The following is a 17,818-nucleotide window of genomic DNA, read 5'->3' on the forward strand; positions in this document are numbered from 1 at the left end:
CAGGACGGCGTGCGAGGTTACCCTGGCACTGGTAACCTGGAGTCTGACAACTGTGAGTAAATCTGAAGACTGCACCCCAATGTGTCCTAGAATTATTATCTGCGTCATCACCTGCATTACACTGCACAGCAACATCTACCTCATTAAATCATTCCTGCACCGCCCTGGAGCTTAGCTCTACCTGTGGAGAGCTGTACCAACTCTGCTGTGTCACCAACAGCTCCAGAGGATCTGCACCGCAGCGGCGGCTCCATATAGCCGCATACCATAGGTGGCGTCACGAACATTATATCTAAAAACTATATTCCCCTTTTCTTTATTCCCCTTTAATTGACCGCCCTGGGTCATGGACTGGGTCACTGCCACTGTGACAGCCCCCAGCATCAACCAGCCCGGCTACCGAGTACTCCATGGCCCAGGGGGCGCGTCAGTATCATGTATCGAGAGATTTTGGCCAGCAACCTCCTTCCCTTAGAAAGAGCATTGAAGATGGGTTGTGACTGGGTCTTCCAGCATGACAATGACCTAAAACACACAGCTAGGGCAACTAAGGAGTGGCTCCTTAAGAAGCATTTCAAGGTCCTGGAGTAGCCTAGCCAGTCTCCAGACCCGAACCCAATAGAAAATCTTTGGAGGGAGCTGAAACTCAATGTTGCCCAGTGACAGACCCAAAACCTGCAAAATTTGAAGAAGATCTGTACGGAGGAGAGGGCCAAAATCCCTGCTGCAGTGTGTGCAAACTTGGTCAAGAACTACGTCTGACCTCTAATTGAAAACAAAGGTTTCTGTACCAAACATTAAGTTCTGTTTGTCTATTGTAACAAATACTTATTTCATGTAATAAAATGCAAATTAATTATATAAAACTCATGCAATGTGATTTTCTGGTTTTTATTTTTAGATTCTGTCTCTCACAGGTGAAGTATACCTATGATAAAAAATTACAGACCTCTCCATTCTTTGTAGGTGGGAAAACTTACAAAATCAGCAGAGTATCAAATACTTATTTTCCCTACTGTATATTGTGCCCAACACTGCTCATATAAGAGTGGGGTGGCCCACTCTTGCACATGGGCCCACAGGAGGATTCTCCTGTTTTCCTGCGAGCCAGTCCAAGTCTGCGTAGCGGTGTTACACAGGGAGTGCCTCTTTTTTTTCTCTCCCCAGATCATCATTGTTTGGGATACGCCACGGGTTGGCGTTCACAGGAGTATCATGATGACAGGCAAGGGCCTCTTCTGCAAACCCCCGGCTGTCATTACAACCCATCAGCGTCCCGCGATCACGCAATCGCGGGACGCTGATGGGCGAGGCTTGTGATGAGCTTCCAGCCGGCACGTGTTAAATGCTCCAGTCAGTGATTATCAGCGGCATTTAACTTATTAACATCCGCTGGGGATCTTGGATCCACCCGTAGCTGTTAGAGGCACTTGATGGCTTGATTAAATCAGCCATCAAGTGTGGGGAAAGATGCGGACTCAGTGCCGGAGCCCGCATCAAGGGCAGGGACAAGGCTGATGAAGTAAATATACATCATTGGTTGTGAAGGCGTTAAGACTATGATCCTCTATAATCCAAATCTCCCACTCTCGTCTTGTGGACTTCTCTCATGCTTCAGCTGTTTCCTAAAATGCACTTCCCCAAACAATCCGGTTAATTTCCAATATCCACAGTTTCAAGCATGCCCTAAAATCACATTAATTTAGACTGGCCTATCACCTCATTTCACTGTACAGATACTGGCTGGTGACCAGTTCATGCTGTGTTATTTGAATGCCCCTATTTATTATATTGATAACTGGACTGTACGCGACAAGCACTTTATTTTTACCTTTTGTGTTACCCCTCCTTCCTTATAGATTGTGAACACAGCCTTCACTCCTCTTGTTGAACTATAGGTTACTCTGTATTTTTTTTTATCTTATTTGTACAAATACCCTCTAAATTATAAAGTACTTCAGAATTTGTTGGTGCTATAAAAATAAAAATTATTATTTTCCAGACTGCTCCTATGTTCTCTTTGACAGTCTCTGCCATACTCCTCTGGCAGCTGCTTATCTCACCAAGAAAAAAAAAAGATTGGCAGGCCAAAATCTGACATGTCAGCTGAAGTTTCATATCTCCTCCACATCATCTATCGGCAGAGTCGGAAGGCCACCATACACCATACCCTGTCGACCGAGCCCACCTATAATATTCTTAAATACTCAAATTAAATATGTTCACCCATTAAAAAACTTTTCAAGGTTTAGGTGGAAAAGGGACATGGGTCAAGAAGATGTGTCAGTGTGCACCAATATTTGCAAAGAAATTGACCTAGAAGTAAGCCATCCAAGAGATTATACAAAGATGTCTACAGATTCACCAAACATATCTCCGGCACAACACGTCATTGTGATAAATTTGCCATTTTCAGACAATTTATTCTAAATGTACCAATGATTTGTCTGCCCCTGTCTGAGCTCTCACAATACCTCCTACCTAATACAGAACATTCAGAAATATTGACCTCTGAGCATCGAGCACAACGATTCTTACTCCTATACCGGATGGTTCTATAACAGGCAGCGTAACACTCTGTACCCCATGCACTTTGCCCAGTTTACCGTACATTCCCCACATTTTAAGCTTCCTCTCATTAATCCCCCACTGATCACTGTGATACTTTAACTCTGCTGGACTCTGACTCTATATAATCAGGACCTTGAGACACAAATACCTGTGTTGGCTGTGATTTGCAAGAGAAGCTTTGCAAGTGCTCAGCGGAACAGAATGGACTGTAGAACAAATGTTCACAATTCTTCAATAGATCTCGATTCAATACGTCCCTGAGTAACCCATAGGAATCTGTTACCTTCCATTGACTCTCCTGGATGATTTTCTAAGGACACCTGATTGAACATTACAAGTAAGATTTTTCACTTGTCAACTTAAAATAAAGTTATTTTGTTTCATTTTACTTTCACGTAACTTTCAACTAAGTTTTGTAAATGTTTATGTTTATTGTGTTAGTATGTTATTCAGTTATTGTAGTTATGTTAGCATGTACACATATATATTTATTCATGTTCTTTTATTTCTGCTTTCACTTTTTTAGTCTTCTTGATACAGGTAGGATATGAGAAATGTGTACCGCAGTTCAGTTTATTGACGTAACTTAATATATTGATTAGCTTCTGATCACATAAGCTAATCATCTACATCTATAATGTTAATCTCCACTATTAAACACCATGAAGTTTTTCGATCCGGCATTTTATGCTCATTAGGACTGTAAAAATCGGATGAGTGTTGTCAATCGTTTTGACAGATAGCACTTATCCAAGTATTATTCCCATGTCCGATTTTTTTTCCTCGGACTGAGTTAGTCCAAGGAAAAAAATTCAGCACGCCCAAGTTGCATCCAATTATTGGAGAGCACTCGGCCATTCATGTCTATGGGTCTGTGAAGAAAATTGGACTGCACTCGGATGATATCCAAGTGCAGTCCGATTTTGACGGACTGAAAGAATGGGGAAGATGGAGATTTTTTCTTCTCCACTTTTGAGAGAAGAACGGTCGTGTGACCCTAGCCTTAGTAGTATCTCATTACAGTGGTTACTGCTATATTTTTCTGAGACACAGCTCCAAATTTTCTGCACACTGTTAAATAATAATATTCCTGCAGCGAATGAGCTGCTTGTATAGCTGTATGTGTACATGACATCTTTTACACGCAGGTGAACCCGTCTTTTTTGCATCTTTTTGGTAGTTTCCTAAACTCTTGTCTGTCACTTCTGACCGCCGGCAGAGTTTTTCCTAACGTTTCTCCATCTTTTTTGGGTTGTCTTCTGTACTAGTGTTTTGCATTTTTTTTTCTCCATTCAACAATGAAGAAACCACTTGGAAAATGCTTAAAAAAAATGTCCGGGCATCTTTTGAACCTTCTCATTGACTTGTATAGTAAAGTACCAGAGTGTCTTCAGAGAGGAAAATGTCGAAAGAACGGTCGGGTCACTTAATTTTAACGCTTGGCGTCTTTGGGAACCTGAAGTGGTTAAAAGATGCTCAAGAGATTGAACATATGAACAGAAAGTCATTTTCACATAGAAATGTATTTATTTATTTTACTCACTTATATAGCGCCATTAATTTCACAGCGCTTTACAGACACTGTCCCCATTGGGGCTCATAATCTAGATTCCCTATCAGTATGTCTTTGGAGTGTGGGAGGAAACCGGAGAACCCGGAGGAAACCCACGCAAACACGGGGAGAACATATAAACTCCTTGCAGATGTTGTCCTTGGTGGGATTTGAATGTTCATTCTTTTGAGTGTTTTCTGAGTGCTTCTTCAGGGGGTTTTCGGAGCTTTATCCTTCTGAAAAAAGTTGTTGTATGCTCATACCCTAAAGGGAATATTCCCATATCATCCATTCATGGGAATACTGCTGGTCAGGATGACAGAAACAGCCAAGTGACCTGTGCAATGATGTTTCGGTAACACCAATTTACTTCTCTAGATATCAGTAAAGAACAGTCCATTGGATCACCTATGGACAATATATGCAGTAAGCTTCTACACTTCCTTTAGTGATGCCTGCACCAACCAGAATTGTATCATTCGCTGGTTGTCTATGAAGGAGATATCTAAATGTTTATCAGAAAAAATGGGAAAGTAATTAATCAGCTGTTGATTTTTTATCTACTTAATTATAAAAAATGATATTAGCCCACATTAATCTGGTCGGATGATTATAACAGTCTATGTTATTATAACTCCTATTATAATCCTATAATTTGCCCTGTTGGTAAATAAGAATACTGTGGCGCCCCTGAGGGTTCGGTCGCCACAGAGGTATTGCATCTCATCCAGAGGTGTGGTATCTCACTCTCAGGTAAGGAAGGAGTATGGCTCAGGATCCTAACACCAGCATTCACTGCACCACATTTCCGGGGGACAGAGCGAGATTGCTCCTACGGGAGAGCACAGTCCCTGATCCCTGGCTGGAGTGGGGGGGGGAACCACCTAGAGAGGGGGAACCATGTAGTGGATGGGGTGGAGGAAATAGATCCTAGAAGCACTTGAGTAGGAGCAGTATAAAATAGAGACACCATCTTTAGAAAGACAGGCCAGTCAGTGAGTTCAGTCAGAGGAGGAGAAGTGAAGCAGCAGAGGCTCTGTATGAGCTCTGCTCCAGAGGCGGGCCTAGCCTGTGAGGCCCAGGACTGAACGAGAGAAGAGAGGAGTGGGAGCAGGAAGGCTCCAGGAACTGAGGGGACCCTAGGGGTACGGGCCGTGCAGAACGCCACCCGTACGCCCGCTGCTACCCGGAGGTAGAGTGGTCAGGCCAGATAAGGGGAACCGGTCCCTCAACTAGTGGAGAACTGCAAGGCTCAACTAGAAACCGGAGGCTGCAGCACTTTATGTACCGTTAGCCAAGAGTCCACACCAGTCTCACTAAGAAGGCAGCCACACAGGACCCAGGGGACGGAACACACGTCGCCCGCCAAGGCCCGAGGATACCGGATAGAAGTGTCACTGGGTGTGAGGTGCAGGGAGAAGGCCAGAGAAAGGACACACAGAAGGGGGTCCTGTTAAATACTCCGGAGTTACCTTGGGGTCGGCTGAACCCCTCACTGAGTGAGCACAGAACAACGAGGGCCGTTACATGGGTCCCTGTAACAAGAACTGCAGCAACTGTGAGTAAAGGTCTTGGGACTGCATTACACGGACTCTGTGTTCATTACTGACTCCCTGCACTACAACCACCATCATCTACCCACACTGCCCTGAAGCTACACTCCTCCTGTGGGGAGTAATAATACCCTTGCTGCCATACCACCAGCTTCGGAGGACTGTTCCACAGCGGCGGCCCCCTTTAGCCGCACTCCACAGGTGGCGTAGTCGGACATTATAAAAACCCATATAAATAACCCCTTGGATTGACCGCCCTGGGTCACGGACCGGGTCACCGACACAGTGACTACAACCCCCAGCATCTACCAGCCCGGCTCCGGGTACCCCACGGCCCAGGGGGTGCGTCAATACATCTCTATAATTTGAGCTTTTAGGATAAATTCACACATCCGCGTGACACGTCCATGTGCTGTCTATTTTTTGTCGGACAGCACACTGATCCATAAAGTGTCATTGATCCTTACACAGATCCTTTTTTCTTTCATGGACACATTGATTTGAATGGGCAAGTTTGATCAGCGACTCGGATCAAAAATGGACATGCCTTGTTTTGGACCTACTCTCTTGGCAGTAAAGAAGCCGCTTAAAAAAAGCAAGTTTTGCTGCGTTTTTCATGCTAATATAAACTAATATAGTTTAGTGCTTGTTGTTCCTGAGTTTTCTGCACCAAAAACGCAGCAAAACCTTATGCCTGCATTTCTGCTGGTTTTTTTGCATTTACTCATTGCTTTCTATGGGTGAAAAAAACCTGCAAAAATGCTGAAAGAAGTGACATGCTGCACTTTACAAAAATGCAGCAGTTTTCCAATTCAGTCAGGAAAAAAAACAATGTGTGTGCATGAGATTTCTGAAATCTCATAGATTTTGCTGGTACTGTAAAATGCAGCAAAAAATGCCTTGCATAAAAAACGCAACAAAAATGCAACTTGTGAACATAGCCTAAGGGTTCAAGCACCTGACAGCGAAGTTGGTGGTGAAACGTGCGTCGAGGCTTTGAGGTTATGGTCTCTTTGATGTCACCATGGTTAAAGGTATTTTTTCCCATTGATTGCCCCAATAGTGATACTCCACCTAAATATTGATATACCTCTTTTTGGGAAGTATATCACCTTGTGTATTTACTGATACATCCTTATTGTTTGGCATTTTTTTATCCTAATATAAATTGATATTTATTTATCATTATCCACATGTACGTTATCACAATTATGGTGTATTAGTATAATAATAAGCACTTTTATATTCATAAGGGACACATCCTATTTCATATCTCTGTGTCATATGTTGGTCCTAAGACCCTTATATGGGTCTTTTTCGCTCTCTCTCTTCTTGTATTATATGCATAATATTTTATTGGATGTGCATTTCATTAATAAATTATAGTATTTATATACATTGAATCATCATGTATCATGACTCCCTTATTGTCATTGTAGGTTCTTGTTAATGATCTGTTTTAAGGTGTCAGATTAAATTACTCTGTTTGGAGATTATATCACTGAGGTTGGGATTGTCAAGGGGGGCAAAAAATAGCTGAGATTTAAGTAACCAAAAAGTTCGATTTGGGCACCAGAACTGTTCCCGAACTTCAATCCCTCTCTCGTACTTCCAGGAGAAGTCCGTGTTCTGAGTTCAGCAGGGGCCACTAGATGTCCGGTACGAACTCTGAACTTTACAGGTCAGGTTCGCTCGTCTCTAATCACCTACAGTGCTAATGGTCACTTCAGAACTCTGATCAACTTGCTGTAATGTTCTTGGTCATTTTGGGCAGAAAATTTGCCCATTTAAAAGGACCCTAAGGCTCTACTCTTCATTTTCCCTTTACTTTATTTTGTACTCTATAATACAGTGCTGCTCACCCCTGCATTTTTTTCATAGACTTTACAATATCTTCAGAAATAAATGGAAATGTACCAAAGTTATATCCTCATGATTTTTTAATTAGTGGTCCAAAATAATACAACAATAAAACATTGTTTTTCAACTTCCATGTTGCAATTTGAAAGAAGAAACAGAATAAACAGCATGTGCAGCAATAAAGACACCCCTAATTAATACTTGGTTGCACACCCTTTGGCATTGCTAACAGCCTCCAAACATTTCTTGTAGCCATCTATAAGCTTCTTGCACTTCTCAGCTGGAATTTTCTCCTGCTCTTCCTTTGCAGTTTGTTCAAGCTCTTGAATGTTTGCCGGGTTCTTTTTCCCAATGGCAGATTTCAGCTCACCCCCACGATTTGCAATGGGATTGAGGTCACGGCTCATTGCTGGCCATGTTAAAACAGTCCATTTTTTCTTTTTCAACCATTCCTGTGTACTTTTGGATGTGTGCTTTGGGTCATTGTCTTGCTGGAGGACCCATGATCTTCGACTCAAACCAAGTTTTCTTACACTAGGTAGCACATTTTGCTCTAAAATCTCTTGATAATTCTCAGATTTTAAGATTCCTGTGATATTATCAAGGGCTCCAGTACCAGATGCAGCAAAGCAACCCCACAGCATTATGGTTCCTCCACCATTCTTAACTGTTGGTAAGATGTTATTTTCCTTATAAGCTTCATTGTGTAAACAAACTGTTGCCTTGCATTGCCAAAAAGCTATAATTTTGTTTCATCTGTCCACAGAACATTTTCCCAGAAGGATTTTGGTTTGTCAAGGTACTCTTTGGCAAAGATCAGTCGTTCCTTTTTATGTCTTTTCTTCAACAATGGTTTCTTCCTTGGCCTTCGCCCATAAAGCTCTGCTTGGTTTATTGTGTCGCATATGGTACTTATTGAAACCATGACCCCAGACTGTTCTAGATTGGTCTTCAGGTCTTTGGATGTTTGACGCGGTGTTTTTTCCACCATTCGCACCAACCTTCGAAGACATCTCTTGTCAAGTTTCCTTTCCCCCACGTCCAGGGAGGTTCTTGACGATTCCATCCTTGGCAAACTTCTTAATAACATTGTGCACTGTTGAAATTGGGAATACCAAAGTCTTTGGAGATGGCCTTATACCCTTTGAAAGTCTTGTGTTTGCTAATAATAGCAGTTGTGATGTCCTCAGACAGCTCCTTTGTCTTCATAATTGTGACAAAGGAACAGGGCCTACCATGTGACTTTTTAAAACACTGAAGTCATCATTCATTGGCTAATAGTGATGAGCGAGCATGCTCATTTAAGCCTTTCATCGAGCACGCTCGGGTGCTTTCTTCGGCGTGCTCATATAGTAAGTTCGAGTCCCTGCATCTGCAGGATTTATGACTGTTAGTCAGCCTCAACACATGTGAGGATTCCCTAACAAACAGGCAATCTGTGCATGTGTTGAGGCTGACTAACAACCATAAATCATGCAGACGCAGGGACTTGAACTTAATATATGAGCATGTCGAAGATACTCGGAAAGCACGTGAGCGTGCTCGGCGAAAGGGTTAAACGAGCACGCTCGCTCATCACTATTGGCTAATTCATGTCACATGGGCACTGACAATTAATCATAAGTGAATCTCTTTTGTGATTTACAATAGGCAAGTCAAAATGTGTTTCCATATTAAATTAATGTAAAGGGTGCCAATACCAGTGTCATAGCAAGATTTAGGTTTTTCTATTTTTCCCTCCCATTGTTTTTTGTTGTAAATTATTGGTTATCATTTGCTCTATTTGTATTTTCATGTTATCTGCGTGACAGCGTGGCAAATCAGGGATGTTTGTGGGCGGAGCCGATTTTTTGGTGCAAACAAGCCGGAACCCCGAACACGAACACAAATTTGAAATGCCAAACAAATTCGCTCAACACTATTCAGGAGGTGCCAAATGGGAATACGGTACCGATCCACCACAGCACATTGTACGAAATTTCCCGCCGAAACGCAATCAAGAACGGCTATCTCGTTAAAGCGAATTCCTCAACAGGACACGGAAGTGTTCAAAGTCAGTGGTGAAGAACCTCCTCTCTCACCCAGGGATGCCTCACCCACAGGCCCTAGGTTTAGGAGTTTGGACCTCTTTGGACAGTCACGAGTAAAGTGCTCCGCTCTACCGCAGCCGAAACACACTCCCTTGACACGACCATCCTCAGGCTAACACGATCGACCTGCATGGGTTCAGCCTTTACGGATGTCTCAGGCGGCTGAGGAAAGAGCGGTCTTGAAAAGAGGGAGTTAGGCAGGCCAGTCTCTTTTCACGTGTCACCTCTTTAGTTCACTCTAGAAACCGAAGGTTGACTCGTGTTGCCAGGGAGATTAATTTGTCTAAGGAGGTTGGGATGTCACGTCCAGCCAACTCGTCCTTGATCCTTCCAGATAATCCTTACCAGAAGGCAACTACCAAGCCTTCGTCGCTCCATCCCAGCTCAGATGACAAGGTGCGGTACCGGATGGCATACTGGCTGACGGACAATTCTACCTGACGCAGTATGAGCAGGGAGGATGCAATGGAGGAAGCATGACCAGGTTCGTCAAAGACCTTTCTGAAGGCTGCCAGGAAGGCCTGTAGGTTCATGGTCACAGGATCCCCTCTCTCCCACAAGGGGTTAATCCATGCAAGAGCTACTCCAGCAAGGTGGGACATCAGGAATCCCACCTTAACCCTATCAGTAGGGAACTGATGGGCCTACAATTCATAGTGCAGAGTGCACTGGTTCAAAAATCCACGGCACTGTTTAGGGTCTACATTGTATCGAGGTGGAGCCGATAAGCGCATGTTCACACCTGGAACATAAGTCGTGGGTAGGGTAGACTCGGCCGCGGCTGCAGTAGCTTGCGCTGGAGCAGAGGAAGCGGCCATGGTCAAAGCATCCAACCGGGTATTTACAGTCATCAGAAATTAAAAATGTTTTTCTTGCTGATCATGCTGCCGGGAGAGTTCCTGGTACAGGTCCGTGACCTGGGGAATCTTGGGCTCAGCGGAGTCCATGGCCTGAACAAACTGTTACGCTCCAAGGTGGAGCACGTGGTTTGTGGACCCACTGTGCCACAAGCCGGACTTACCCTGGAGGGGCGTGGCTAAGCAGCTACCTTGCCTACCTTGGTGTTCGCTGGAGCCTTTAGTGGTGATGTCAGGTTTGTGCGGCAGATAACTGCCAGGTACCACTCCAGGGCGGTGTCCGGCTGTAGCTGCTGACCCCCCATGGCAGAGACGTACTTCAATTATACAATAGAGCATGCCGGCCACTTGGGACAAGTTCAGACTGTGCCAACAGGACAGCCACTGGGGACAGGTTCACACCGTGCTGGCAGGATGGCCACTTGGGACAGGTTCACACCGTGCTGGCAGGACGGCCACTTGGGACAGGGTACAGAGTTCGGATAAAGGACAACTAGGCTGCACTACAGGACAATGGATACGGGACACTGGATAAGGGACACTGGATATGAGATGGGGACCTGGCAACATATAGTTGCTCACACTACCACCTACATAATTAAAGTGGTTGCTCAGGCACCTCCCAATTGGGGAAGGTGCCTTTTATACAAGATGACTCTCAGCTATTGGCTGGGAGACACCTTGCAGGTGCACAACATTAGGCTAAATGCCTCCTAGCTGTTGCTGGGGGCATTTACCTTGTGCGCCTGTCACTTTAAAAGCAGGGAAGTGTAGCACCCTGAGGATTCGGCTGCTACAGGGGTATTACACCTCAAGCCAGAGGTGTGGTATTCCACTCCCGGGTAAGGATGGAGTGTGGGACTGAGCTTAGTAGGCTGCATGCACTACATACATCCCATTTCCGGGGGACAGAACAACGGTACTCCCACTAGTATATGTGCAGGTACGACAGCGTCTGTCCCTGGCTGGAGTGGCAGGGGGGTGGAACATCCCAGTAGTGTAGGGGCAGATAGGGGGAGTAGTCTGGGTAAAGCTAGGAGCCCATTGGGTGCTGGTCACCTGGGTTCACACATAGAGGGAGTATATAAGGTGGGCACCATCTTAGAATAGGGTCTTTGGTCAGAGAGCCTGAGGAGAAGCAGAGCAGAGGAGCTCAGCCAGGAGGGCTGACAGGGAGCTGTGGCTCCGGCTGGGCCCAGCTCCAGGGCCAAGCCTGCAGTGGAGAGAGAGGAGGAAGAAGGACCCAGAGAGAAAGACAGAGGGAACCCCAAGAACCCAGAATTAGACCAGAAAGGGTGAAGGGTTGGCAGAAGAGGGCACCGGATCCCAAGCTGGCGGAGGCAAAAGTAACCCTTAACCAGGAACCGGAGGTCGTGGGCAAGTTTTGCCACGACCCTCACCATATCCACCAGGAAGGCACACCACGAGTAGGGCCAGGGAAGCCAGAGAAGGTTCAACCACTAAGAGGCCCGAGGGAGCCGGACAAGGGTGGATCCCTGGTGGGGACGGCCAGGAGAAAGAGAGTGAGAGGGAAGCTCAGGACCACGCTCCGGAACTGCCTGGGGGTTAGCCGAGTCCCGCACCAGGTGGACGCAGCACGGCTCGGGTGGTCACTCAAGGCCAGAGTGACTAAAGCAACATCAGTGAGTAAAAACCCTGAAACTGCATCTCCTGACTCTGCCTCTCCTTCCTGCATCCTCACAACCCCCATCATCTACACCTGCTGCCCTGAGGCCATACCTCTCCCGTTGGGGGTTATACCATCACTGCTGCACATATACCACCGGCCTCAGCGGACTGCTCTGCAGCGGCGGCTTCAAAGCCGCACTCAACGGGTGGCGTAGTCGATCAAATTAACATCTACTGCTATAGACTGCCACTTAGTTTGACACCTTGGGCACGGACCGGGTCACCGCCACAAGGACTACTACCCCCATACAGATCCGGCTCCGGGTATCCCTTGAACATGGCCCAGGGGGCACGTCAGAAGCGCCCGCACGTGTGCCCTAGGCACATCACCGGCACACACAGCAGCGTGCATGGAGGGAAAGGCAGGAGACAGGAAGATTAGCACGCCGAAGGACGCGCCGCAGACCAGGGTGGTGAGCAACCCGGCGTCCCAGCACAGAGGGAGCAGGGAGCAGCGTGCAAGGGCGCTGGGTAGAGCATTACAATAATTAATAAAGTAATAATTTGCCCTATATTTGTTGAGTTTGTGGAGAGAAAAAAAAAACAAAAAACTGGGATCTGTAATTACGGTGTGGGTGCCATAAAGTAATTCTCATATGGTTAGTGGTAGCAAATAGGTTACTGCGTGACACTTTTTTCCCCTCATTGTCCTAGGCACCTGACTACAGTACTGTTTACAGGTACGCGACACGGATGCAACAACGCAGAGAATGAGGATTCAGTAATAACTTAATCAACAGATATTTATTTACTTAACACAGATATATGTGATGCCAAGGGCATAATATCAAAGGGTAAAACAAAAAATGGGAATGCAGCAGGTTATTATACAATGGGGAATCTATACAGGTTATTAACACACAGTGATGTCTTGAGCCTAATAACTCCTCCTGAAGTGCGTCACAGTTCTATCAGTCCTATCACCATTGTAACTCGGTCACGCTCTAAACAATACGGACTGTGACACAGGCCCTAACTGCAGTTCACGATACCCTGCCATTAGGCCGCAAGTACTGTATCAATGAGTCACTTTGCACCCCCGACACACTGGTCACCTTCGTCTCCTGAAGCATGGCCCAGTCCCCTTTGTGCCGTACATCAACACCGGGAGTTACGGCTAACACGAACGTCCTTCTTCTGAGGCCTGGCCATCTCTCTTTGTCCTGCCTCGGCTCACTCGGCTCAGATCTCCCAGCTCTGGTCCCTCATCTCTGGCTCTTGTCACCTGGATTTGGTCACTCAGTTCCTCACTCAGATTTGATTACTCGGTTCCTCACTCGAATTTGGTTACTCGGTCCTTCACTCAGATCTGGTTACTCGGTCCTTCACTTGCATCTGGTTACTCGGTCCTTCACTCAAATCTGGTTACTCGGTCCTTCACTCGCATCTGGTTACTCGGTCCTTCACTCGGATCAGATTACTCGTAATGGCGGCTCTAAGCCAACTCCGCAGCACTGCATGTCCGTCTTGCTAGCGGTCCAGGCGCCGACTTCTCCCCTTCTCGGCGTTCCCAGCTTTTTATAATTATTAACTGCGCCACAGCTGCCACCTGACCTGGTGTCTCCTCTAATCTTTTCCTTTAGGGGACATGTACTTTGCTCTTCAGTTCCTACTAGTGTAATTCTCTCCACTTTCTTTTTTCTTATCATCTTTGGTCAGCAGATGGCCATATTCACTTGGAGACACTTGGTTTAGGCATTACTGTGTGTGTCTCCTCACTTGTTCATCCCCTTACAGCACCATCAGTTCTAATCTGATTTCGGCCCTGGAAGAAATTCATGTAATCTATCTATGTAGAATCCTATGGATAAATCCCATGATTTTAGATGTGCATATTTAATCAGCCTTCTGTAAGCCCAAACCCCAAGACCAGTTCTCAAGGACCACATATTAGTACTGTAAGTTAGCAAAGTGAGGGCATTTCATATACTTTTTTCTTTTTTATTTACTTCAATGTCATTTGCTTTGAGGTCATCTGGCCTTCTATTTCAGATGGGTGATATTGACGGTTGTACTGAGCAGAAGACCATACTCCGTCACAGGAAACCAGTAAAGAATCCCATGATACAGAAAGTGATATGGAAAGAGAATGTATTCTTTTAACATGAATAATGGCTTGATAATAAAGGCCAAACAATGCAAATGAATACTCTGGTTAAACAATCTCCCCTTACCCCCAAAATATCATGCTTTTTAAGGGTTATATTTTGGGTGGCTATTTTATGATCTACAACTAATTTAGATCTATTTTTATGATGAGTCTTTTCTCTTTCCTCCTTCTCCATAATATCCTTTCTCTTTCTTCCTTTTCTTACCTCTATTTTCCCTCTAGGTGGAATTACCAAACTTTCTTATGTTCTTATTCTTTATTAATATGGATGTACAGCTGTAGCCAAAGTTATCATCATCGCACCATCTTGATAACTTGTCACAAAAGGTTATCTCGCTTATAGACAAGTCAAAAGTGGTCAGTTTTAGCTCTTAGTAATTTGTTTTGTTTTCTTTTTAAATCCACTATGCGGATCTTGGGATATGGGTGTTTTATACAGTCCAAATTGTTTATGGTCTTTACCAAGGGGGTGGTCCTCACAGGATCCTCTGGGGCGCGTCTTTAAGCTTGCTCTGCATTATTACCCTGTGAGTACCTCCTCCTAGGTATAGACCATAAATATTAGCAATAAAAAGGCCCATATCTCTGCAACTATATGGTGGATTTAGAAAAAACTCTGAATAGTGAATGCTCATGGTAACAGTGCAAATAAAATGAAACAAAAACTGTCCACGTTTGACTTGGTGACAGGTCCTCTTTCTGTCACGGGTGTATCAGTCGTTCTGGATCCGTCTGTAGAAGGTCGCTCCACATGGCTTTGCAGGCACCTTCTTGATCCTTTCATCTCTGTAGTATAGTAATATCCTTCTCTCGCTAGGACCCAGCAGCGATCTCCAACTTCTGCTGCGAATTGACAAACCCTTGCTTGATATTTAAAAACTCTCTGTGTCTCCAGAGAGTCAGCTGTGATAGAACTATTTTCCCTGCTCAGGCCTGGAGTACTAGCATTCGGCTGGTTTCTTCTTGGAGTTTCTTGGTGGATTGTTGTCGTCTTCTCTCTGGTGTCTTCTTAAGCTAAGTGTATCCCCTTGTCTCTTTTCCTTGTTTGTCTTCAGCTGCAGTGGGGCTGACTAGTGCTCACCCCTTCCCCTCCTTACCTAGGGCCTAGCTCTAGTGACTGCCAGGGCTAAGGTATCCAGCTTGGCAATAGGTTTCGGAACCTATTTAGGAACGGTAGGGGAGTCAGGGTGTTGTTAGATCTGCCTAGGGGTCTCCATTTTCCCTTTCCCTAGTTGTTGGCTTTCCCCCTTTTCCCATTGTCGTACAGTTTGTCCTTCCCTTACCTAGCGTGACATTTTTAGAGGATATGATAACTTAACATTGCAGAAGTCACTGACCGATGTCACATCGCATTACATTTTTTTTGTGCCATGATATCCTAGTGCTGCGTTATCTGAGTCTAGAACTGTACATATTTCATGCTGTTAATAAACCTGTTTTCCTATTTGTAAAAAAAAAAAATAGTAAAATATTTAAAAAAAAATAGAGTAATAAAAAGTCTTTATAAGAAAAATAGAGAATTATTTTCATTTGAAGAAGAATATTGCTGAATCACTAAAAACTTTGAAGTTAACAAAGACGTTTGTTTTTCTAGGAATCATAAAAGGTGAATCCGAAGTGATCTGTAAAGTGGTGTAAAAACAAAATTGTGGCTATTTCCATTATAACACCATCATCAAGAAAAATCTAAAAGAAACACAAGGATTATTAATGAGCCAGCAGTAATTATCTAAGGTTTTCACAAGGGTTTTCAATACTGAAAGACTAAAGAACATAATTCCGAGCGAGAACAGAGGATTGTATTCTAATCCTGTTTAAGAATGCCTTTGGAAATGTTGGCATGAGTTGTTCACAAAACTGAATGCAGAACACAGAAATTTCTTGTGGAATTGTTCTATGTTACGTTGTGGAAAAGTTATTATTATATTTGAATTTCCAAAGCAAAACGACTTATCTACTTTAAGAAGACAATCTGCTTCCATATTTGGCCCGTAAACGTGCGTTAAAAAGGTCAACTTGAGTTATCCATCATGGGGTTTGCTGATCTGTTGGAGAAAACTGGAGGAATGGGACGGTTCCAGGTCATGCAAGTCACTTTGCTCTGTTTTCCCATATTATTGATGGCAAGTCATAACCTTCTACAGAATTTCACTGCTGCAATCCCAGACCACTGGTGCAAAATAAATGATACAGGGATACTTAACAGTAGCAAAGATGGCTGGGAGAGCTTGTTCAGCCCGGTGGATGAAGGAGGAAGGCCAGCGCCATGTCTGGAATTTGTTGAAATACAGTGGAGACCGGTGGGATCAAATATAACATCCCATAATAAAACAGACGCAGAGACAAGATCTTGTACAAAGGGATGGGAATATGATAGAGAAGAATTCACTTCAACCATTATTACTGAGGTAAGGCTATAAGTAAAGTGAGCTCTGAATACAAGTGTCCAACTATAGAAAATAGTAATGGAGTGTGGACAATGTTCTCAGAGCTACATAAATTGCCAGAATATCTAAAAGTAAAATTTTGGATAAGGCTTCCCCTTTTAACTACTGTTGCAGACTAAATTTGGGTAATCTAGAACACACATGTCAAACTCCGGCCCGTGGGCCAAATCTGGCCCGCAGGGTGGTTATATTTGGCCCCTGACACCAGGACCGCCACCCCTATGTGGGGCCATTATTCTGTATGGAAAACTATGTGGGGCCATTATACTACATTGAGGACTATGTGGGGCCATTATCCTGTATGGAGGACTATGTGGGGCCCATTATTCTGTATGGAGGACTATGTGGGGCCCATTATTCTGTATGGAGGACTATATGGGGCCATTATACTGTATGGAGGACTATGTAGGGCCCATTATACTGTATAGAGTACTATGTGAGGCCCATTATTCTGTATGGAGGACTATGTGGGGCCCATTATTCTGTATGCAGAACTATGTGGGGCCCATTAATCTGTATGGAGGACTATGTGGGGCCCATTCTGTATGGAGGACTATGTGGGGCCAATTATACTGTATAGAGGACTACGTAAGGCCTATTATTCTGTATGGAGGACTATGTGGGGCCATTATTCTGTATGGAGAACTATGTGAGGTCCATTATATTGTATGGAGGGCTATGTGAGGCCCACTATACTGTATGGAGAACTATGTGAAGTTCATTATTCTGTATGGAAGACTATGTGGGGTTCATTATACTGTATGAAGGACTATGTGGGGTTCATTATACTGTATGGAGGACTATGTGAGGCCCATTATTCTGTATGGAGGACTATGTGGGGTTCATTTACTGTATGGAGGACTATGTGGGACCATTATTCTGTATGGAGGACTATGTGGGGCCCATTATCCTGTATGGAGGACTATGTGGGGTTCATTTACTGTATGGAGGACTATGTGGGACCATTATTCTGTATGGAGGACTATGTGGGGCCCATTATACTATATACTGGTTGGCCCGCAACTTTGTCCAAGTTTTTCATTTTGGCCCTCTGTGTGTTTAAGTTTGACATCCCTGGTCTAGAAGAAT

At 44.5% G+C, this 17,818-nt stretch overlaps 1 protein-coding gene across 1 annotated transcript in view; it reads left to right on the plus strand.

The window, feature by feature from the left end:
• Positions 1–2,727: 2,727 nt before the first annotated feature.
• Positions 2,728–17,818, plus strand: part of LOC141174579 (solute carrier family 22 member 6-A-like) — a 93,539-nt gene continuing 78,448 nt past the window's right edge. Inside the window, exons 1-2 of the mRNA XM_073659517.1 lie at positions 2,728–2,908; positions 15,877–16,690. Coding sequence (XP_073515618.1) covers positions 16,313–16,690 — 378 coding nt within the window. The 5' untranslated portion in view covers positions 2,728–2,908; positions 15,877–16,312. The remainder of the gene's footprint in view (positions 2,909–15,876; positions 16,691–17,818) is intronic.

This window comes from Phyllobates terribilis, unplaced genomic scaffold (assembly GCF_046119375.1).
Source record: "Phyllobates terribilis strain yellow unplaced genomic scaffold, ASM4611937v1 Scaffold_13__5_contigs__length_258822181, whole genome shotgun sequence".
NCBI classification, from domain to species: Eukaryota; Metazoa; Chordata; class Amphibia; order Anura; family Dendrobatidae; genus Phyllobates; species Phyllobates terribilis.